At 37.4% G+C, this 24,846-nt stretch overlaps 2 protein-coding genes across 2 annotated transcripts; both read left to right on the top strand.

Moving 5' to 3' along the window:
• Positions 1 to 14,383: 14,383 nt before the first annotated feature.
• Positions 14,384 to 15,961, top strand: LOC126798661 (uncharacterized). The gene is made up of 3 exons (XM_050525674.1): positions 14,384 to 14,542; positions 14,639 to 14,786; positions 15,603 to 15,961. The coding sequence occupies exons 1-3, from the start codon at positions 14,488 to 14,490 to the stop codon at positions 15,697 to 15,699; spliced, it is 300 nt and encodes a 99-aa protein (XP_050381631.1). The 5' UTR covers positions 14,384 to 14,487; the 3' UTR covers positions 15,700 to 15,961.
• A 2,749-nt stretch (positions 15,962 to 18,710) lies between these two features.
• On the top strand, positions 18,711 to 19,916 carry LOC126798660 (probable carboxylesterase 17). The gene has a single exon (XM_050525673.1). It carries the CDS (start codon positions 18,719 to 18,721, stop codon positions 19,745 to 19,747), a length of 1,029 nt encoding a protein of 342 aa, XP_050381630.1. The 5' UTR covers positions 18,711 to 18,718; the 3' UTR covers positions 19,748 to 19,916.
• The last annotated feature ends 4,930 nt before the right edge of the window (positions 19,917 to 24,846 follow it).

Raw genomic sequence — 24,846 nt, 5'->3', positions numbered from 1 at the left:
TATATATATATATATATATATTTCAAATTTTATAAATTAATGTTTTTTATAAATATATATTAAAAATAATATTTAATTAACGTGTCTATCACGTATCCATGTTCAAAAAAATTAATTTACCGTGTCTGTGTATCGTATTGTGTCAAATTCATGTTTGTGTCCGTACTACATAGTTCCAAATATAGTTTAATTGCCCGACAATAGTAAAGATACAATTGACATACTTAATTTAAAACTAGCCATGACACACGACAATCATAATATAATTTCTTTTGTATAAATTTTAGTTTTCCAAATTCGAGTATCTTACTAGTCTTAACCGCATACATGTACATATAACTTGCACGTAGTCACATACATATACACATACCTATAACTTGCATAAGTAATTGAATTATCCATGTGATTCACTTTTAGTATGATAATCACTAAGCAACATATTTACATAATAAGCAAAGAGTGAGTATTCATAAGGTTAGTTTTTTTTTATTGGGCAACGAACCATAAGGCTAGCTTAAATGTAACGGGATCAAGGAGTTATGAACTTTTATGAGAGAAAGGCTAAATATCACGTTGAACCCTGCTTAAACTACTTACAAATCATCGATAACACTTGAATCTCTGCCCCATAAGAAGATTGCCTCCATTAGATTGTTCAATGATTGTCTTACTCAAGTTCTTTCTTACTTATGAATATATTTGCATGGTATAAGTTCGCAATCCTATATTGAATACATGTAGGCGAGTAGGTGATGTATTCAAAATTTGGATCAGGGATTAATCTAGTATACATCTTATGCATGTTATACATCTCACATCTGACAGTTGATAGACGAGTATTATTTTTCTAACCTCACTCACAAAACAATGTCGACCGTGAATGTATAGCATACATCAATGTATACTAGAATTTTCTCATACAAAATGCATCTAACTTAATTAGTGTGTTGCTATATATACACCTAGAATTTGTACCGAGCGTCTTTGTGCTTCTTGTTTGATTTCGCTTCCCTTTCCTACATCTTACGCTTCCTCTTCTTCTCATCATCCTCCGCAAGACCGCTACCATGTCACTAAAATCCTACGACTGACAACTGATCAACATAATTTTGTCTATGTTTTTAGGGCCTTACTCCTTGTATCATTTTAACTTACTTTCGTTATATATGTACAATAAAGTAAAGAGAACTTGAATCGAGAATAAGGAGCGAGACATGACATGCAGTGAAGACAAATACGTGAATGAGGCATTGAAATTGAGAAAAGAAGAAGCCTAGTTAATTAAGGAAACCCAAATCCTACTAGGAAAAGGCCAATCATACAAGATGAAGGAATCCTAATCACACTAGGAATGCACAAGAATGATCTTGAAGATACAAGTTGGTGTCAGAATCAGAAGAATAGGATTTGAAGCGTCTAAGTGGAGAAGTCCGGCCCTTGTATTGAAGCATGTGACAACCATGTGATTTTCTAGAGAGACATGAAGCCCAAGACTAGTAAGAAAACCTAAAATATCTCTTTTGGTAGTACAAAGTAAGAATATATGCATTAAAGTCTATTCCTTGTCAAATCTTGAATTTTGTCAATGCACGTCACCTAACTTCGACAAACTCTTTAGGACAGCTCATGATAAATAAGAAAATGTGCCATATATTGATAGAAAGCTGTGCGAGTATAGTTTCCATAGAATTTAGAATCTCAACAATATCTATTTCCTAGAGGAAGTTATGATGAAAAAATACACTGAGATCAGTTTGCCGATTTCAAAAATCCTAAAGGAAAGAGTCTTTTGAGTGCAATACAAGGTCCTTAGGATATTCTTGGGTTAATATCTTCGAAATATACAAGATAAGGAAGGAAACTAAGGAGGAGAATGATCAGAATTGAAATTCTAATAAAGAGGATATGTTTGAAGATCGATAATAAGTTTAGGTGCATTCAAAGTTTTGCTAACTTGTTATGCACACCAAGTGAAGCTTTCTCATTGGTTGGGGGTATTCTTGGACGTGAAAATCATACCATATACTGCCCTAGGTCGTGCTCTATATATAGGAGAAGGTTGTGCACTCTCAAATCATCATCAAACTCAGACACAAGTCCACAACTCTTCCCCTCCTCATACCTTAGTTTCGTCTCTCTTCCTTGCAAGTCTTGAGGCTTGTAGAGCAGCCATATCCTCCATCCATCAATGTCATATCCATCCATTTGAAGGTCTTCTTGAGTTCTTTAAAAAGTGTAACCATGCTCTCTACTATTTTCTTGATTTGTATGACAATAAGGATTCTCTTTTTGTTATATTGGATGTTCCAAATATTTGCTATGATTGAGTTTATGTTTTGATGCTAAGTTTTCTCATACTATTAATCATGTTCTAGTTCTTGAATTACTCATTAGGTTTTCGTGGCATATGCATGCATGACTGAAAGTTTATGGGGATAATTTAACTTTACATCTTGATTGATTAGGGGTGGGCGTTTCGGCCCAAAAACCCGAAAGCCCGAACCGATCGGACCGAAAAAGACCGAACGGGCCGGTCTCAGAGATGACAAAACCCGAACCGAACAGAGACCGAACCGATTTCCAAATAACGGGTCGGTCTCGGTTCTTGTTTTTCTACGGCCCGAAAGCCCGAACCGATCGGAAATTTTAAAAAATACCTAAAATCCTAAAGACCAAACTCTCAGAGTCTCAGCCTCTCTCAAACTCTCGGCCTCTCTCAAACTCTCTGACTCTCAGTCCCTCTCCGCCTCTCAGTCCCTCTTTCAATCTCTTTCAAAGTTTCAATCACAAAACTCAAGACTCATTGGGTAACTGGGTAAGTGCGATCTTATCTTTAGTTCTTCTTTCCCTCTTCCAATTTCGATTTGTTTAGAGTTGAGTTCATGTTCGGAATTCTTAATTTTGAAGGCTCTAAATATGTTCGGAACTCTTATTGCTCATTCTTATTGCTCATTCGTATGCGGGTTCTGTAATTGAATAAGTTGTTCATATTGGGTATATATGTTCATAACTTCATATTGGGTTGAGTATTTCGATTCAAAGTGATGAGTATATTTGTTCATATTGGATTGAGTATTTCTGTTCATATTTTGTTCCTATTTATTTTTGTAATTGAGTAAGTTGTTTGATCAATGATTGATGATTCAATCATTTCAATGTTGTTGCAGTATATATCTTATTTGAATAAGTTGTTTGATCAGTGATTGTGATTGATAATTTCTGTAATATATATCTTATTTGATTCAATGTTGCAATTTGCAGACCTGTCGAGCTTCAGGGCATCACTAGAGGCTGAGATTTCATTGTCAAGTAACTCTAACCGATCCGACAACTCCAATCACTCTGATTCTGCAGATTCAAACTTGAAGGCCATTGATGGTTCTATTGCTCAACCTAAAACAAGAAAGCATAGCAGGAAGAAAAAAGCTGATGCAGTTGGTGAAGGTGCTGAACTTGGTGAAGCAGAAGCACAAGTCATTGAAGTCAAACAACCAGCTGGGAGATCATGGGTGTGGGGACACTTTGAAAAAATTCAGAAGCCTGTGTATGGGATGAAAGATGGTAAAAGGGTTAAAATTGATGAAATTGAGAAGGCTAAGTGCAATTGGTGTGGCACTGAGTTTGCTTGTGATTCTTATGGGAATGGAACCAGCAGTATGGGTAGGCATATTAAGGATGTGTGCAAGAAATATCCAGGGAGGATTAAGTTGAAAGATGGGCAACAAAAACTTACATCTACGGGGTGTAGTGGCACTAAAGAGTTGACAATGGTTAAGTGGAGTGACCAAGGATGTAGGGAGGCAGCTGTGAAGATGATTGTCATGGATGAATTGCCTTTCAACTTCATTGAGAAGGATGGCTTTAGATACTTTTGCAGGTACATTTGTTACATTTCAATTATGGCTTCAGTTGAATGTTTTAATTTATAGGTTGTTGTTTACATGTTTTCTGTTTTGAATCATTGTGCTTTTGAATAATTTTGCAGGTACGCTGTGCCTGATTGGGATGTTCCTTCTAGGAGGGTGATTGTGAAGTAATTTTTAAAGATGTATGAAGCTGAAAAGAAGAAGCTGAAGAGAGAGATGAAAGGTCATTGCTTGTGTTTAACAACTGATACGTGGACATCGGTTCAGAATATCAACTACATGGTTGTGACTGATCACTTTGTTGATTTGAATTGGAATATGCAGAAGAGAATTCTCAGCTTCAAGGTGATTCCAAACCACCATGGCAGTAGCATAGGGTGTTGTTGGAGGACTATTTGCTTGAATGGGGAGTGGAGAGAGTCTTGACAATATCAGTTGACAATGCTAGTGCCAACAGGGTTGCAATTGACTACATTAGGGACAGAATGTTAGGGTGGGAGAAGGAACCTATTCTAGGTGGCCGTTTTCTACATATTCGTTGTCTTGCACATATTTTGAATCTCATTGTTAAATCAGGGCTTCAAATGATGGGGGATTCGGTTGCTTCGATTAGAAATGCAATAAGATATATTCGGAGCAGTAGCCAAAGGCTTGATCAATTCAAGATGTGTATGAAGAAGGAAAATGTTGAAAGTAAGAAGGTTGCAATCCTCGATGTGTCTACAAGGTGGAATTCCACCTATCTAATGTTAGCTTCTGGATTAGAACTGCAAAAGGCATTTGATAGGTTGGCAAGAGAAGAAGGACTCAAGTATAAGGGATACTTTGAGGAGGATGAAGACCTTGATATGGATGAAGAGGTACTGCTTGGATTGCAAGAAGTGTGTTTGATTGATGAGGCAAGTAACCCAAAGAAGAAACAGAGGATTGAGAGGAAGAAAAGGGCAGGACCACCAGTAAAACATGATTGGGAGAAAGCTGCAACATTTGTGAAGTTTTTGAAGATCTTCTATGATGTGACAATGAGAATCAGTGCCTCAACTAAACCTACCTCTTGGAAAGCTTTTCATGACATTGTTGCAATTAAGGCTGAGATTGATGGATTGTTCCCTGAAGAAGGAATGGATATGGACACTGGTTCGGAGACTGCAAATATTTTAACTGAGATGGCTAAAAATATGAAAAAGAAGTATGAGAAGTACTTTTCTACCTTGGAAGATTGCAATCAGCTTCTGTTAGTTGCCTTAGTGCTCAACCCTAGGTACAAGCTGCGAAACTTTGAGTCTATATGCAGTAAATGGTTGAAGATGAACTATGGGGTTATTAAATCCAAATCTACTGAGCAGAAGGAGCTTCAACATCAGCTTTGTGACATATATAGCTCAATGAACGCTGCAGCATCTTCCAAATCTAAGGCATCAACAACTCGAAGCGGGGACAACACTCTTAGCAACCAATATTACAAGTCCAAAACAAATCAGAGGACTGTAGAGCCTACTGGAATCATAAAAGACATGGAAGAGGATTGGGAGAGAGAGTTGGAAGACTCGGAAGATGCCACTGTAGGCCATGAAGTGGATAGATATCTATTGGATCCGATTGAGAAGCCTCTAAACCCTGAAAAGTTTGACATTTTAGAATGGTGGAAGGTGAATGGTGACAAGTATCCAAACCTTGCTTCACTTGCCAAGGATGTCTTAGCAATACAAGTGAGCACAGTAGCAAGCGAGTCTTCTTTTAGCACAGGAAGAAGGGTCATTGATCCATTTCGGAGTTCATTAACTCCCAAAACAGTGGAGGCATTAATTTGCTATCAAAATTGGATTATGTCTGAGAGTATTCACAACATTCAATATGTTCCAACAGTTGAGGATATGGAATTTTATGAAGATATTGAGGAAGGTAATGTTTAGCTACTTCAATTCAGTTTCATCTTCACTATATATACTTTTTAAGTTTAATTTTGGTTCTTCTTTTCACAATTTGTAGAACAAGCTAAGGAAGAAGCTAAAAAGCCTGTGGATCAGCTCATTCAGTTGGATGCCCCTTCTACCTCCAAATCATCTAAAGTCTCGACATCAAAAGCACCTAATCGTGACATTAGTTCTAAGGAAGAAAAAAAGGGTTCAAAGAAGGGAGGGGAAAGAAGCAAGAAAGCGAAATAAGGTATAAATTGTATGATTGTTGCTTGTTTGTAATGCTAAATTGCTACTGACCTACTGTATGCTAAATTGCTGACTATTGTATGCTAATTGGTACTTTGGTACGATTGTTGTTGGTTCATTTTGGAAATTAGAAGTTTGGAAATGAACTGCAAGTTTGCAACCTGCAAGGCTGGAATTCTGCAAGTATTGATCACTGAGACCAGCAGTGCCGCAATGGATCTTATCTTGTCAATTTTCATTATTTTCAGGTTTTCATGAACTTATCTTTATTCTAAATGTTAAATCAGTTGAACTCTTTTAATTTGTATCATTTGAATTAGTTGAACTGTTGAATTGTTGAATGTGTTGAATCAGTTGAACTCTTTGTAATTGTTGAATGTGTAATATCTTTATGTGTAACTAGCTATGGCAGTATGGCACAATGTTAGTATATTACCACCAGACATTGCAGGACTTTGCTCCAAGCAGCAAACCATGCCAAGAGATAACAGAAAATGCCCTGATCATAAGAAAGGTGCCATAGCTAGTTTGCTATGATGTTTACATCTTCAAGTACACTCTACTTTACCTATCTCGGATCAAAGTGATATGCAAATGTTATTTGTAATTGTTGAATGTGTAATATCTTTATGAAAAACACAAGTGTTTGTAATTTTGTGTAGCACCCAGCAGGCCAACATCATGTAACATTTTGGGCCCGAAAAAACCCGAAAACCGACCCGAACCGATTTAGTCGGGTTTAGACCGGTTTTGCCTGTCGAAAAACCCGAACCGGCCCGAACCGAAAATTTCGGGCTTTGGGTCGGTTTCACCAAATTTTTAACCCGGCCCGAACCGAGCCCACCCCTATGATTGATTGTAGGGTCGATACTAGGGTTACTTGATGCGTATTGTAGCTAGTATTGGAATAACACGAGAGTGAGTCTCAATATTAGGCATTGGTTCATAAGTTAGAGATTGAGTTATCTGTTATTTGGTCCAACTTTAGAGTACTTCATGTGTTATTATGTGTAGGTTAGTGAAGTCGTGATTCATCTAATCTATGCATGATTGATAGGAGATTCTGGTCATATGAGATAAGATTTTTTATATATGAAAGTGACTTAAAAGAGTTGAGTGTCCCTTAATTGGGCGTGCACCTTCTTCTTGATTGAATATGATGTCATACATATGTATCTCAAACATGTTATCTAATTAGAATAGCTAGGATTCGACATGTTAGTAGTAGTTCATCTTATTATCTATTTGGTTTTGGTTTGATTGATCGCTTGTATATATGTTAGTTTAGGAGTAGTTTGTTAGTTCACAATCTCTAAATCCCCTTATATCTTGTAAATTGTAATTGCTTATACATATATATTCTTTATGCTTAGCTACTATTGAATTTGTCCTCAATCCCCGGATATAACGATTCATATTTATTCTTACTACAATTGATAGGGTTTTAAATTGGGAAGTCTTATATGTCATGTGCCCAAAAGATCGCATCAACGACACAAGTTCTCCTCCTCCCCCTACCTGTCTCGTTGATATATTTCGTGTAACACATTCTCCATCGCTTCCAACTCTTCAGGTTGCAGAGTCACATCCACCTTATTTTTTGCCTTATGACCTCTGAGCAGATCCACCTGTTTCACTTATGCAGCTTTATCGTCTCGGCTGCTGCTGCCGCTAACAATGTACGTGTGAGTTGTTCCGAGCAATGTCGCTGCAAGAATTCTTTCTTCTTTCTCTTCAAGTACTTGGTACAAAGGCTTTTCACCTGTTTCTTTCTTTGGCTGCTTTCGAAGCTCAATCTCATCATGTACTGTCTGATCACCTCCACCAAATGGAAAGTTATCTTCAGATTCCACATTAAAATCTCTCTTCTTCTTCTTTTTCTTCTTCCTGATCATGTTCCTCCTCCTCCACTTCTTCTTCTTCCTGTTGAAATATGTAATCATGTTTCCCCTTTTGGTGAGTTGTGAGCATCAATATGTAATCATGTTTCAACATTCGGTGAGCTGTGAGCATCTTACTTTCCCTTTTGGTGGTTTGTCTGCAAATGGAAAGCTGAGTTGTGAGGTGGTATACTTGAGTTGTCGTCTCTTTGTCGATCTTTCTGCTCCACAGCTGCGCGTGTGTTGCCTCCCTCCATCATATCTGATGCATATGTGTTGTTGTATATATGTATACTCCAATATGTATATCAAAAGCAAATTTCTTTTTCTCTGCATAAATATTTGTATCTTCTCACCATTTTTGTTATCAAGAAATCAAGAGAAAATCTCAAAACCTCCATGTTCTTCTTGTTCATTATTTCTTCATGGTATCATAGCAGGTAGATTAGTCTCATGTCTCTTATTCCTGCTTTGTTGTCATTCAATTTGTAATATTTGATTTAGTGTTTCAATGGTTGAATCTGATAATACATCTAGGAATGAATCTTCCATTTCTGATGCCTTACCTTCTGATGTTGACTGTAATATCAACCAACGATTAACCTCAAAGCAACTCAATGAGTTCAATTATCTTCCATGGGCACGAGCTGTGGTACTCGCTCTCGGTGGAAAATCTCGTCTTGGTTACATCAATGGTACTATTCCTGTGCCTGGGCCATTGTATGAGGGATATGATGCGTGGTTGTGCAGAGATCACCAAGTTATATCTTGGCTTGTCAACTCGATGGTTCTTGAGCTTGGAGAGATCTATAGCTACTCTAAATCTACTTTTGACATGTGGAAAAGCTTGAAGGAGATGTATGGAAATCAAAACAATGATGCAAGGATCTTTCAGCTGAAGAAGGAGATTTCAGAAGTTCTACAAGAGGGAAACTCATTCATTAAGCATCTTGGTATTCTGACCAATATGTGGAATGAACTGAACCTCTACAGGCCGCACACCACTGATGCTGTAACCTTGAGGAAGCACGCTGAGGAAGATAAGATTTTTCATCTTCTTGCTAGCTTAAGTCCTAAGTATGAGGACATGATGAGCATTATTTTGATGAATGCATATCTACCCTCTTTTATAAGTGTGTGTGCAACTATTGGACGTGAGGAAAAAAGAAGAAAAGTCATGAATGCTGAAGTCAAGAACAATATCTCTGAAGCTAGAGCATACAAGGCCTCTTTCGTACCTGTTGTGACCAAAGGTGCTAAAGGGAAGTTATGTGATCATTGTGATTCTACCACTCATAATGTTGGCACCTGTTGGATTCTCCATCCTGAACTCAAGGTCAAATTTAAGAAGGAAAGAGAAAAGAAGAATAAGGGTCACTTCAACAACAATTACAAGGCTAATGTATCTAATGCAACCTCTTCTTCTTCTCCTTCACCTGTGATGCTTCCTGATTTCACTGCAAATCATGAAATTCTCATCAATGAGTTTGCTTCCTTCCTGCAACATAAACAGTTGAATGAAGGAGGCATCTCTTCTTCAGCCAACAATCAAACTGCCATGTTGGGAAAGTTTTCAACTTTTTTAGCTGAGTCTGATCATGTTAAGGCTACAGATGTTCCAGGTATCCTTAATGCCTTTTCTACAACTTTAGACATTTCTAGCACGCAAGATTGTTGGATAATTGATTCAAGAGCCACAAATCACATGACTAATCATGTTCTTAACCTTACTAATTTTGAAAAATGATATGCAAGTGTTTATGTAGCTAATGGAAAAGATGTTATTGTATGTGGGAAAGGGAAATTTAAAATTTTATTTTATGATGCTGATGCATTATATGTTTCTTCTTTTCCTTTCAAATTACTCTAAGTTGGTCAAATCACCACCTTGCTAAAATGTTTTGTTATATTCACACATGAGAATATGTTCTTTCAGGACATAGCCACCAAGAAAATGATTGGTGAGGGATTTTTAAGAAATGGACTCTATTATCTTTCAGTAGAATCCACTACTTCAAAGGCTTTTCACACCAGTCCAAAATCAACACAAGACCTGCATTTATGGCATATAAGACTGGCTCATCCTTATAAGAAGATTTTGTCTATCTTGTTTCCCTGAGTTTGTAACAATGACACAGTGTCTTATGATGTTTGTCATTTCTCTAAGTTTACTAGACTTCTATTCCATTTATCTATCTCTAGGGCCAGTTATCAATTTGAAATCATTCACTCAAATATTTGGGGACCTATTGTGAAATCTTTTGATGGTTTCAAATACTTTGTAACTTTCGTTGATGATTTAAAAGGATAACATGGATTTATGTTTTGAAACGCAAGAGTGAATTGTTTGAAATATTCAAAGACTTTCACAGTATTGTTTCCAATCAGTATTCTAGTAAAATTGTCACTTTGAGGTCAGATAATGGAAGTGAATATATGTCCAACAAAATGAAACAGTTCTTAAGTTCTCAAGGCATTATGCATCACCTAGCTGTGTTGGTACTCATCAACAAAATGGAGTAGCTGAAAGCAAAAATTGTGATATTTTTGAGAAAACTAGAGCTATTATGTTTCAGATGAATATTCCAAAAGAATTTTGGTCACAAGCAGTTCTTACTGCTACCTATTTGATCAACAGACTACCTAGTCGAGTTATAGAGTTCAAATCACCTTTGGAGAAGCTGAAGGGAAGGAAGATTGACATTTCTCATTTGAGAACATTTGGATGTGTATGTTTTGTTCACATTCAAGCTATTCACATAGACAAACTTGATCCAAGAGTTGCCAAATATGTGTTCTTAGGTTATTCTGCTACTCAGAAAGGTTACATATGCTTCAATCTAGCTACAAGGAAGGTTATTGTGTCAAGGGATGTGAAGTTTGAAGAATCCACTCCCTTCTATACAAGTAAAATTTTGTGTGAGAGTGAGGGAGTAATTTATGGTGATTTAAATCCCCTTCTAAAATTCTTGGCAAATGAGAATGTCAATGATGATAGTGTTGCAGATGTGATAAATATAGCTCAGTCTCAATCTAATCATAATTATGTTGTTAACAATCTGGTGAATTTAGTAATGTTGATCCTTAAAATGTTGCAGATGAACCTGAGGTGAACAATGATGGAGTTGATCATGATGAGAATCATCCAGTTGTTCTTAGAAGAAATCCTAGTCGGGCTAGGAATAAGCCTGCAAAATTCAAAGACTATGTGATGATGTCGTCCAAGCACTCCATTGACAACTCTTTCACTCACAAAAGGTTTTCACCCTCTCATATTTCTTTCTTCAGTTGCCTTGATTATATTGATGATCCTCATAGGCTCATAACTATGAAGAAGCAAGTAAGCATAAATATTGGCAAGATGCTATGACAGATGAACTGCAAGCTCTGCATGATAATCATACCTGTGAAATTGTCAACCTTCCTCAAGGAAAAAAGGTTGTGGGATGCAGGTGGATTTTCAAAACTAAGTTTCACTCTGATGGGAGAATAGAGAGGAAGAAAGCTCGACTTGTTGCTCGAGGATTCACTCAGACCTATGGCGTTGACTACAAAGAGATTTTTGCTCCTGTAGACAAAACGAACACCGTAAGAGTGTTACTGTCAATTGCAATGAATAATTCATGGCAACTTCATCAGATGTATGTACAAAATGTTTTTTTACAAGGTGATTTGGAAGAAGAAGTATATATGCGCCTGCCTCCTGGTCATGCACAAGCTAATAACTCTGATTTGGTCTGCAAGCTAAAAAAATCAATGTATGGCTTAAAACAATCTTCCTACGGCTTGGTATGCCAAACTCAACTCAGTATTAGAAGCCACTAGATTTCACACCACTGGATTTCATAGTAGCAATGCAGACTCTTCATTATTTGTGAGAAATGGCAAGTCTTGGAGACTAGTGGTTCTTGTCTATGTTGATGATTTAATCATCACTGGTGATTGCTCGGATGAAATTACTGCTTTGAAGTGTGTTTTGCATAAGAAGTTTGCAATCAAGGATCTAGGGAGGCTGGAATATTTCTTAGGTATAGAAATGGCCTATTCTGAGAAAATTCTTTTCTTAAACTAGAGAAAGTATATTGTTGACTTGTTGAAGGATGGTGAGATGTTGGATTGCAAGCCAGCAAATTCTCCTATTTCAAGAAAGTTCAAACTTGATGATGATGCTAGTACTGTTCTTGATGATATCAGTTATTATCAAAGGTTAGTGGGAAAATTAATCTATCTCACTATTACTAGACCTGATATTTCTTATAGTGTTAGCATTGTCAGTCAATTCATGCATGCTCCTATTGTTGCTCATTTAAACACAATAAAGCGTATTCTGAGATATATGAAAAGATCTATTGGTAGAGGCATTTTTTTTCAAAAACATGGAAATACATGTGTAGTTGGTTACGTTGATGCAGACTGGGCTGGAAATATTCTTGATAGAAAAAGTACTATAAGTTATTGTGTGTTTGTTGGCGGAAACATGGTTTATTGGAAAATCAAGAAATAAACTGTTGTAGTTCGTTCAAGTGCTGAGACTGAGTATAAAGCCATGACTTTAGTCTCATGTGAGTTGGTATGGATCAAAGGCCTTCTTCATGATCTTAGTTTTACCTCCGATCAGCCTATGATAATCTACTATGACAATCAAGCTGCTATGCACATAACATCAATTCATGTGTTTCATGAAAGGACAAAACACATTGAAGTTGATTGACACTATGTGCGTACTCAAGTTCAAACTAAAGTTATTGAAACAAGGTACATTCAAAGTCATGATCAACTTGCTGATATCTTCACCAAGTCATTGTCCTCTTATCATTTTTTGTTTCTTCCATCCAAACTTGGCTCCATCAATCTCATGGATCCAGCTTGAGGGAAGTTGTTGAAATATGTAATCATGTTTCCCCTTTTGATAAGCTGTGAGCATCAATATGTAATCATGTTTCAATATTCGGTGAGTTGTTTTTTGTGAGCTGTGAGCATCAATATGTAATCATGTTTTAACATTCGGTGAGCTGTGAGCATCTACTTTCCCTTTCGGTGGTTTGTCTGCAAATGGAAAGCTGAGCTGTGAGGTGATATACTTGAGCTGTCGTCTTTTTGTCGATCTTTCTGCTCCACAGTTGCACGTGTGTTGCCTCCCTCCAACATATTTGTTGCATAAGTGTTCTTGTATATCTGTATACTCCAATATATATATATATATATATATATATATATATATATATATATCAAAAGCAAATTTATTTTTCTCTGCCTAAATACTTGTATATTCTCACCATTTATGTTATTAAGAATTCAAGAGAAAATCTCAAAACCTCCGTGTTCTTCTTGTTCATTTTTCTTCACTTCCTGATCATGCTGTTGCTCCTCCTCCTCCTCCACTTCTTCTTCCTCTAACTCACCCCAATGCTTCATCTTTTTCAACCTGCTCTTCCTCATGATAAGGTTGATCAACACTGAAAACGTTACCATACCAAGGTTGGCCATATTCATTAACATGAGGCTTTCCCCAGCCACCGGGATGGTAACCAAAGCTAGCTCCGTCGGGGATAGGAGCATTCAGCCTGGGGATTTTCAGATGTGGATATGATGGTGGATGACCATATCTCTGCATTTTGATGAGCCACGGCGGAGGATTTCAGAAAACCATATCTTGGCACCGGTACTATGTTCCGGTATGATTTCGTAAACACCAGCAACTCAAGATCAGCTGCAGTTGTGTCCCACACCTCAACATCATCAGGCCTTGAACAAATCTGTTTCAGTTCAGCAACGCTCATCTTCACTCGCCATTTCTTCTTATTTGTAATGCCCTTATCTTGGTTTTGATAGTCATCTTCTGAATTTGAGTCATCTTGAGGATGATGGACATCATCTTCCTTTTCCTCTTCAACAGATGCCTGGACCTTGAATGCGAACTTTCCAAAAATTTGTTTGAAACCTGCATACGTGCAATCGTTAAATTTGGGTAATTGCTCTGGAACATATTCAATTCCAACTATCTCACCAACCTGTTGAGGATCATTATAGTTCATAAAGGCACTAGTTGGATGCTGCCAGGGTGTCTCTGTAGTCGTCATGTTTATATTACAAAGAAATTATGTGAAGTATGAGAGATTATTTTATATAATGTAGTAGGAAGTTAGGAACCCAATCATACGGTTGATTCCTGGTCACAAACGGAGAAGAATCCTAATTTCTATAAGAAAAGGAAAAACATTCCTGGAAGAATTGGTATTTGGGATTAGATTTCCTACTTACACTCGAATTTCTGTAGAACGACTAAATCCATACACTATAGTGTAGATTGTTTAGAACCCTCATTATTACAAGTTTACAACAAGGTAATTTAGCATGTCAGACTCCATGAAATGTATTGAAATTAGCACTGATATGAAAAGAGACTACAGTAAGAGCCCATTACGGATGTGGCATAAGCCCAAATAAAGCCCAAACCTTTACCCTCAATCTCTCGCCTCGCGCAGTAGTCAGTCCTCTCTGCTCAGCCTTTAGCAACATAGGTTTTTCCTTTCCTTCTCTTTCAGCAAACCAGAGTGTCGCCACAGAGATCCTCCAATGGGGTACATACAGGAAGCACGTGAGAATCACGTGAAGAAGAAGGTAGAAGAAGGTACGTATATTCCAAACCTCCTCGATCAAACTATACGCAACTAGTTTTGTTTCATTTGCCGACGAAAAAGTGTTGTTGATGATGTTCACGTGGCAGCGCTGAGGAGCAAAATGAAGCAGAAGGCGATGAAGGAGTGTAAGGATTACGCGGCCAAATATGCAGAGTGCTCTACCGGCAGAACCATCTCCGTTGTTTGGCAGTGCCGACAAGAAGCCAAGGAATTGAACAATTGTCTTCACCAATAGTAAACCCCCAGTTTCCTCTTTTTAATGTTTTTTTTTTGTCGATCAGATTAAGTTTTAGTGGTATTGAGATAGTACCCAAGTTCATTGGTGCATTATCTACTTTAGTATTATGCTAGTAGTTTTGTGGTCAATCAAGAAAGGAGTTGGGTTTCATCTTTAGAGTGCTTTTTAGGGTTGGATAGTACTCCTTGGTTTATTATTAGTACATGATTTGTTGCATGAGTTTTCGAGATATGGTGGCATTTTTCAGTATCTTCTATAACTATGTATGGCGTTTTCGAGTTTTTTTTTCGTTAGTTTTGGACTCTCGGTAATGGTTATTTGGGTTTTTTTTTCCCCTGAGAGGATCTTGTGTAAGTGTTTGAGTCATCAGAAGCAAAGGGCTCAACAAAGGCAATCCAGACTTCAAATTTTTTGTTTATGGGGTTGAATTGACGCCAGAGAGAAAGATACATAATGGGTTAATGACAAAACAGATGAGATACTATCTGTCTTTTTATTGAATTTGCTAGTGAGAATGGCTCGCTGGAAAGTTCAATATGTAATCCCGCGGCAACTTCTTCCATAGTTCATGCTTAGGGACTGATGGTGCTGGTAGGCATACGGACATGGTGTTGTTACCACTGCTTCATCACCTTTTTATAGTCTTTTGAGTGAGAGAAACCGATGGTCTGAAGGGAAGCCAATAGTCAGAAATATATAATTCTCTAATTCAGGGTCACATAAAATTAGATCTTGACATGATTCCTTGGAATACTTGATTTTCTTTGTGATTATGGATATGTGTATAATGATGAGTGTTTTGATTATTGCAGCACTAATGATGATGTCTTGGAGCAAATGAAAAAGGATTACATGCTTCAAGAGGAGCAGAAGGGGTCTACCAGAAATCTAAATTCATCCTCTATCTAAGTTATAGACGACACAGTTAGCACTGAGTTTGTTGTTAAGCTGAATATTTTTAATGTTTTCCTGATACTGGTTATGCTGCATTTTAGTCACTCATCGGTTCATATTTCAACTATTCATCAGTTGTGTTATATTGATATCAGCCGTGGTGCAATAGCTGTCCAGGCTTGCGAGATTCTCTATCTTGGAAGAATGACTGGCCAATACTGTTTGTATTTAGAATCATGTCGAAATATGGATATGAAATTTGGTCTTGCAGGCTAGACAGAGACTCTTTTCTCTTGCACATTGGTATCATCATCTGTGTGATGAACTTGAATCAACATTGGATTTTTTTTAGAAGTGTGAAATACATTTTTCCATGCTAACTTCATTTGGAGCAACTGATACCGGAAAATATCAGAGTAATAGCAAAATTTAGCATTTCAAATATTGTTTTGTTTCACAAGCAACCTAAATATCTTATATCACGTTGAAAGCAAAACCCAGTAGTAAAAACGCATAACCTTTCAGCAGATCAGATGTATTCTACATAAGATTCTCACAGTTTTCTCGATTTCATTTACAAAAGTTTCTGGCTGCAACTTCAAAAGCTCCAACATCCTCAGGGTCGGTCACATATGTGCAGGATAAAGCTCAAATTTCTGAACTATACACCTTAAGCCACAATTTGCTTTTGCAGTAGGCGAAGTTTATAACACAGTAAAGACTTCAAACAGGGAGAATGACATCTATAATTGCAGGTATTCTAAGAAGTTTCTACCTCAACAGTATGCTAACTTCCCTTAGGTAGTTGAGACCTAGCATCCTTGTCTGGTAATTTTATGATCATTTGATCAGATGGAGGACAAAGAGCACTATGTGTTCGTAGTTAGTAAGTAGTAACCAATCTGTTTGAAATTTACAACATTTGAAACTGGTGCATCTAAACTCTATCCACTGGTATAGGAGCTTAACTTGTTAGTTACAACTTTAGTGCTCTATATCTATGTATGTCAAATATCATTTTTGTGATTATTAATTTACTGCTGTTGCTTGCATTGTCTAAGCATTGCTAAACAGACTCCTATCTCAATTTACTGATCAAGCTTAAATTGAGACAAGAGAATTGAAATTGATTAAGAATCGATTTAAGCGTTTGTATCATCTCTTTTGTCAAGGCCCTATCAATGTCAATGTTATTGGTCATTTTCTGGAACGAAGTTCAAAAGCATTCTTGCGAATTGTACTGCAATAATGTTTCTTGCTCCTGTATTTGCAGCTGGGTTCAGATGTTCAGCTAGCTTGTGACTCATCTGGTCATTGCATGGTGGAGCGGTCAAAAGGAAGACAAGGAAGAATATTTTAGAGATAAAAAGATGGATGGTAGTACCCCATACGCATTATTGCATCTGTCAATTGGTATTGAAAGACTAGTCACTGTCTGGGATTTCAGGTTGGAAGAATCTGTAACTTTATCCATCACATTCATGCATATGTAGGGGACTTGTATCAAGCACAATATATATGACCAGGCACCAATTCAATAGTCTGTCGACAAAAGATCCTTGATTCTTTAGAATTATAGATTCCCTGGAGGGATCATATTGTCTGCTGTTTTAAATAAACACTATCAATTATGAATGTGGTCATAGTTTGGTATATAATATTTCCGTTAAAACCGACCTAATACTGCATTTTTAAGACAATGCTCATGTCCTGCCTTTTAAGAAAGTTATCCCAGTTCCTGAATGTGTAAATGCAGTGCAAAATTCATTTCATATTGACCAAAGTTAGGTAGCTTTTCTATAGAGAAAGAAAAGTAAATAAAAAAACTGATAGCACACATAGCATTGTACATGAACACAGCATTATGGTTCTAATTGCTTACTAATGTTGTCGTCGAAATTGGCTTTTTCTGTGGGACTGGCAGTACTATATCTTTGTGGAAGAATAATGACGTGCTGAGAGATCGATATGGACGGAAGCCAAATATTCTGAGGCAAGTACAATATTTTCAGAGAACAAAATCCTTATTACAGAATTTTCTTGCACATCAGCAGCACATGGTTGATTATTCCTTCCATTTTCATGCTCTATTGATCCTTTTTTTTTTTCCTTTTCTGGACAAGTTGTACAGGGTACAGAGATAAACTGTGTTCTTATTTTGGGGCTGCAGATAGATATTTATGGAGAAATAGAGTATCAAAAGAAGATGGAATAAGTTGAGCATGTAATGTCAAAAAGCAAGTGAGAAGATAATAAGATATATGAAGAATATAATAAAGTTGACTATACATTGACATGATGCATGTTTTTTAGCGTTTTAAGAATATTCATATCAAAATCGAAATCTTCATGCAACTGTGCATTCGCAAAACCACATGCTGGACAAGGTTTGATTAGATAATTCTACAAACTGATAAGATAATGAATATGTCTTAGATTTCCAGATAAATTATAAAAACACTAAGGGATTAAATGATGATGCTTCAATCTAATTAGCAAAAAACAAAATTAAATGGCAAAGGAATATTTAGATTCTGGAAAGCATAAATCACAGCAGCCTGATGAAAGTTTCATCACATGTTGACTTTCCAGATAATTTCATTATCTTCATAAAAACTTTTTCGATTTCGCGCGAGGGGATGACTGATTGATGGGATGTTCTGGACAAGTTGCTGGCTCATGAGTTCATCTGGATATGCCTATCCATGCTTCTGCAAGTTGTTAACATTGTGATAGTTTATCATGGTTCATGCTGGTCAAATCTGAGAGATGAATAAATTGGTATATAGCATTAGTCATGGTGAATAACTGATTTTCAGTGACCAAAGGTCAACTAGATAACTCACATATATAAGAATCAGCAATGACAGCATATGCTGATTTCAAAGTCCACCTGTCAGATAAAGAGATATGAAATGAAAAAGCTTTCTCTGCCAATGAGCTAGAGCTGGCCTTATGTGATCTTCTATATAAAGAGCTTCAAGGCACTCAGATTATCACCCACACCACAAAGACCAATACATTACTGCATTGCATGAGATTTAGAAGATCAATGGCAACCATGTCTTTCGATCCAAGGCCTAATCTCCAAGCAGCCAACAACCATAGTCATCAACATGGAGCTGTTGTTGAAGAAATTGAAGGCCTTATCAGAGTCCACAAAAATGGATACATAGAAAGGCCTTCAATTATCCCTAGTGTCCCTTGCACTTCTGCAACAGCTAGAGATGTTGTCATTGACAGATTTTCCAACTTGTGGGCTCGTGTTTACGTTCCCAGCCATCCCGGGGGCAACAACCTCCCAGTGCTTGTTTACTTTCATGGTGGAGGCTTCTGTGTTGGCTCTGCTGCTTGGAGCTGCTACCATGATTTCCTCATCAACCTTGCTTGTAAAGCAAGCTGTATCATCATCTCTGTGAATTATCGTTTAGCCCCTGAGAGCCGCCTCCCTGCTGCCTATGATGATGGTGTCAATGCTGTTATGTGGGTGAAACAACAAGCTCTAAGTGGCAGTCTTGAGCAAAAATGGTGGTTAAATCGGTGCAAACTCGCGAGCTTGTTCATAAGTGGTGACAGTGCAGGGGCTAACATAGCCTACAATGTCACCACCCGGTTATCAAATGAACACTTGAAGCCGTTGCATCTCAAAGGTACTGTTTTGATCCAACCTTTTTTTGGAGGTGAAGCACGTACTTGGTCTGAAAAATATGCGACTCAGCCACCACACTCTGCACTGACTCTATCAAACTCCGATGTGTATTGGCGACTGTCACTGCCGTTGGGGGCCAACCGAGACCATCCATGGTGCAATCCCTTGGCAAATGGTGTGGCCAAGTTGAGGGATTTGAGAATCCCACCCATAATGGTGTGCATATCAGAGTTGGATATATTGAAGGATAGGAATTTGGAGCTGTGCAATGCTTTGACTAGTTTGGGGAAAAAGGTGGAAACAGTTATGTCTAAAGGGGTTGGCCATGCATTTCAAGTTCTGCAGAACTCTCAGCTCTCTCATCCCAGGACCCAAGAATTAGTGTCTCACGTCAAGGCTTTCATAAACCGGTGATCAGTAGCTAGTTACTAACTAGTCAAAGCATGAATATATATAATTGAAAAATATGTAATTACATGGATGTAATATGCAGTTTGCTTTTCTAAACTGTAATTGGAGTTGAGCTTTTATGTACGTACATTTTCATTGTATTTAGACACTACAACCTGTATTTCTGTACATGTGAATGTCTATTACAATACTCCACTAAGGGTTCCAAGCTTAAAACTTAAATATTGACTCATAGTAATACTATACTAAGTTTCAATAGATTAATGCTAGGTGAACCACATTTTGGTGAACCACCTGGATCCCACTTTATGTGGCAAATGATGTGGCATAACCAAGCCATCAAATCATAATTTTTAGTTTTCATATTTACATTTTTCCTTCCTATTTTCTTAATTACAATTTGATTTGGGTTTCTCTTGCGGATACAAAATACGGGGTTCTTGTTCACGCAACTTGTATCCCAGCTCTTTGGTCTGTACAACATGTACAAAACTCGAGGTTAAAGTCACGGGTCAGCGGTCCGCCGGCCTATGACTCTCCAAAGTTTTAAGTTAGATTATGTGTCGGAACTCAAGTTCATAGGTTAAGGACTTAGGAATACATTACCTTTTTTGGAGAGGTTTCTGGTTGTTTTTATAGGTGCATTGGGGGAAGCGAGCTACTTTGGGCGGTGTTAATGGCGGTGGCTGAGTCGGAGGCAAGATGACTTGACCTATCGAGTCAGCGCCTTGCCTTTATGGGTCAGCTCCAGTAGGCCTGGTGGTCGAAACGAGGGGAAATTACCCCGCCAAGGGGAGGTGTTAACATTTTCATTTTGTTATAACTTCATCTTCATCAATTCTCTTCTTGAGAATCCTCATCCGTTCTCTCAAGTCTCAAGCATAGCTCTCGAGAACACTTAAATTAAACAACATCTTTTCAACCTCCTCTTCAACAACAACTCTCTTCTTCTCCCCCCTTCCTATTTTTGAATTACCTCATCAACTCCTATAGATCAATTTCACATTCTCCTCTTAAACCCTAATTCCATATATGATTTTCGTATGTGATTTAATACTCGAGAACACAAAATAAAATCTAATGATAATTGGATTAATGGAAAGAATTTATGTTAACAATACTTTTGAGGAAAACGAAATCAGATGAAAACGGTTTTGATCAATCATGAAGAGGGGTTAATCCCCGCCGCTACCAATTTCTATATATAAATCACAGTCACCCTCTCCTAAACCCTAATCTCATAATCAAGAGGAAAAAGGACTATGAACAATTACAATGGGAAAGCTTCTATCAACCATGCTTGCGAGGAAAACGAAATCGGATTGAGAAGGTATTGATCAATTAATTAAAGAGCGGTTGAGAAGGTACGGTTGAGAGGAGGAGAGGAGATAAGGGTGTGTTTAGTACTGTTTCATAAAACGGTTTTCTGTATTATAAATCCAAAAATACACTCTTAGTTGGCTTCTTTCAAAAATGAAAAATTCAATTTACTGAGTACAACTCGGAATTTATGAGTAAGTTTGGAAAACACCAATATGATGTTTTCTCGTTTTTGAAGAATGTGAGATGTTAAAAAACACCAATATGACGTTTTCATCGTTTTTGAAGAACGCGAGATGTTGAAAAACACATAAAAACTTCTAACTACTTTTTGTATTGATAACTTGGCTATGTCACATCATTTGCCAATTGCCATGTAATAACCCTAGATTTTTGAAACGATATTGAATTGAATTGAATTCTATAAAGTTATGAAATTCAATAAAAAGGAAATTGATTGTTTGCAAACTTTATGAAACGGAAACGGAAATGTTCCGAGAACGTTTAATAAGAAAACATTACGTTTCCGAACGAATTTATCGACTTTTATTCCGTCGCTCGGTTGTGAAAACTTTCTTCACGAAAGTTGTAGAGCTCGTCGATACGAGTTCGTGGATATGTGACGCGTTCGAATCGGACGTTGTATGTAAAAGTTATTATTGACGGAAGATAGTTTCCGATTTTAAGGGGGTATAAAAGGACATTTTGTGAAGTAGGGTTTCTATTTTCAGAAACCCTCTTCTCTCTTCTCTCTCTTCCGCCGCCCCTCTCTGTTTCTCTCTCTCTTTCCTTTCTTCCTCCTGAGCTCTCTCTCTCTCTCGCTCTCTCGGGTTGATCTCTCCCTCGAGTCGATCTCCCTCTCCGATCTCCGCCCCTGTCCTTCGAGGCTTGCACCGCCGCTCCTACGGCCTTGCGAGCTCCGCAGCAAGCAACCCCGAGCTCCCCCGCACCGTGCCTCACTGCCACGAGCATCGCCGCTGCATCACGCATCGTCATCGTCATCGTCACGCATCGTCATCGCCGCTGCATCTCCTACTTGGCACCACCTACAATCGGAGGGGAACCAAACGCCGCACCTCACCTCATCTTGACTCAAACACGATTGATTCCGAGGCTATCGAGATGTCGATTAGGTGAGGGCTTGATTTTATTTGGTTGTGTTGATTGTTGTTGTGAATTTGGTTTGAATCGGAGGTGAATTGATGGAGGATCGGAGGAGGAGGAGAGTTAGGGATGCCGCCGCCTTAGGCGGAGCGTGTGGAGGAGTGGGGTGGCGTAGGGGCTGCCTAGGATCGGAGGAAGGAAGAGGGGAGAAAGGAGGAGGGTTTTGGGGTGGTGGTGACATCACACGCGCCGGTTTTGGGCTCGGCGCGTGGGCCCCACGCGCGGCCTGCCGGAGGTGGCGCGTGTACCCCACGCGCCGCCACGTGCGGCGGTGTGACAATGTTTTCCGATAGGGGTATTTTGGTAATTTACTTAAATGTAAATGTAACTTTTATTTACTACGGTAAATGTAATTACTTTCAGTAAATGTAAAAAGTAATTTGTAAAAGGTAATTAGTAAATTTTATTTACTGAGATTGTATTTACATTTAAATAGTACGTATACGTACAAAAATACGTATTAATATTTATACGTACAGAAATACATATATAATATTTATACGTACAGAAATATGTATATAATATTTATACGTACAGAAATATGTATATAATATTTATACGTACAGAAATATGTATTAATATTTATACGTACATAAATACGTATTAATATTTATACGTACATAAATACATATATAATATTTATACGTACATAAATACATATATAATATTTATACGTACAGAAATACATATAAATCGTATATTTGTACAGTAACCGTGAATAGTAACAGTGAACAGTAACGCTGAATAGTAATTTCGTAAAACCGGAAATTGCTGAACAGTAACCGATTATTACTGTTTCGGCATTTAAAGGTTTACGAAACGATTCTAAATTCTTTTCTTATATTTTCAAGGTGATCATTAAATCGAGGAAATGAATTATCATCGGGAATTGTGGAATTACGCTCGAGTCGATAAGGTGAGTAAAATCTCACGTATTTACGAATCTACCCTCGCGGTGATTCAATATTTTGCAAGGGTATTTAATAATGAATTACAAACATGTATACAATATAGTGGACTACATATATATTGTATAAATGGTAATAAATATATATATATATATAGTTCATTATGTTATGTACTGTTATTAATTCATTAGAAACGGTCATTTCAATGACGAGAAATTGTGTATTGAGCATGTGTTTGTGAAATATGACATGTATAGGATATAGTAAACTATATATATATTGTATAAATGGTAAATAAGTATGAATATATATAGTTTCCTATATAATATACTGTTATGAGTTTTATTGCGATGATAACGAGCATAATTTTGAAACGTACAATATGATGTGTGATTATTGTGCGTGAGTTTAACATTGAGTTTGTTAAAAAGTTAAATTGTCTTTGGACGTGATTTAGTACAATATGATGTGAGATTATTGTACATGTTTGGCAAGTCGGAACCTAGCCTTGGCCGGGCGAAAGTTACGATACAGTTAGAGCTCTAGTCTGTCAGCCATAGTACTTCATGTGAGGTAACGGGTGGTTATCTACTCATGAGTACTCAGATTGTTTTGGATGTTGGGTAGCGGGTGGTTACCTAATATCAGCGTAGTACTGCATGTGAGGTAACAGGTGGTTATCTGCTCATGGGTACTCAGATTGTTTGGATGTGGGTAGCGGGTGGCTATCCAATATCAGCGGTGTATTACGAGAGGGGTAACAGATGTGTACCAGCGTTCTTGGTACCCGTATTATAAATGCATTGGGTAACCAGAAGGGTTACTTAATTTTCTCATGAGCGTTTCATTTCATATTCTTTGGGACAATCAGATGGGCTGTCCATTGACTCATGAGGGCATTTATTTTTGTTGTTTTGTGATCTTTCGTATAATTTGATATGCGAATTATATTTGATTTTACTCATACGAGCTATAAGCTTACCGGGTTTGTGTTTACAATCCCGGTGCACCAATTCGATGGTGTAGGGGATAATTCCGCAGGTGCTGATTAGTGGAGGTTGAGTGACGACTACAGAGGCTCGAAGTCGTTCATATCCTACTTGCGGTGAGGTTTTTAGTGTGGATTGTGTGTGAGAATTTGTGTAATTTTATTTGTGAGATTTGCGAGTGATTTGTGAGGATTATTACATTTCCATTTTATGTATGGATTATAAATTTGGGTTGTAATAATTGGTTGTCTGAGTTGTATTGAGAACTCAGAATTGATCCGCTGTTACACTTTAATGATTTCGATTTATTGAGATTATTTTGTGTTTAACGACTTTAGAATTTTGAGTTTTTTTTAAGCTCGAAATTTTGGGGTCGTTACATGCCACTTATGGTGGGCTCTAGGTAGTTCACTAAAATGACAAATTTTTCAGTGCTACCGTAGCACCACATGACAATGTCGTGGTCTACAATTCCAATCACAATTTTACATGTAACATTTAATTAGAAAAATTATATTTAAGCAATTTTGTTAGACTATTTTGAGTTTCGTTCTAAAACTACACATATACTCTAATAACCTAAACCCTACACTTTAAACTCGAAATCCTAGTTCAAAATCATCAATATCCATAAATATCATTTCACAAATAATAAAAATCTTTCGACATGCCTAGCCTCTATCTCACTATAGATGTCTCAATTAACTTGTTTTTGAAAGAG

This window comes from Argentina anserina, chromosome 6 (assembly GCF_933775445.1).
Source record: "Argentina anserina chromosome 6, drPotAnse1.1, whole genome shotgun sequence".
Lineage (NCBI taxonomy): Eukaryota > Viridiplantae > Streptophyta > Magnoliopsida > Rosales > Rosaceae > Argentina > Argentina anserina.
The sequence above is the reverse complement of the archived record's forward strand: the minus strand, read 5'-3'. Positions and strand labels throughout refer to the sequence as shown.

Excerpts from the sequence above, each read along its gene's own strand:
- LOC126798661 (XM_050525674.1), top strand. The coding sequence starts at position 14,488 with ATGGGGTACATACAGGAAGCACGTGAGAATCACGTGAAGAAGAAGGTA. Across the intron at positions 14,543-14,638 it reads GAAGAAGAAGGTAGAAGAAG|CGCTGAGGAGCAAAATGAAG; the intron begins GTACGTATATTC and ends TTCACGTGGCAG. Across the intron at positions 14,787-15,602 it reads AACAATTGTCTTCACCAATA|CACTAATGATGATGTCTTGG; the intron begins GTAAACCCCCAG and ends TGATTATTGCAG.
- LOC126798660 (XM_050525673.1), top strand. The coding sequence starts at position 18,719 with ATGAGATTTAGAAGATCAATGGCAACCATGTCTTTCGATCCAAGGCCT.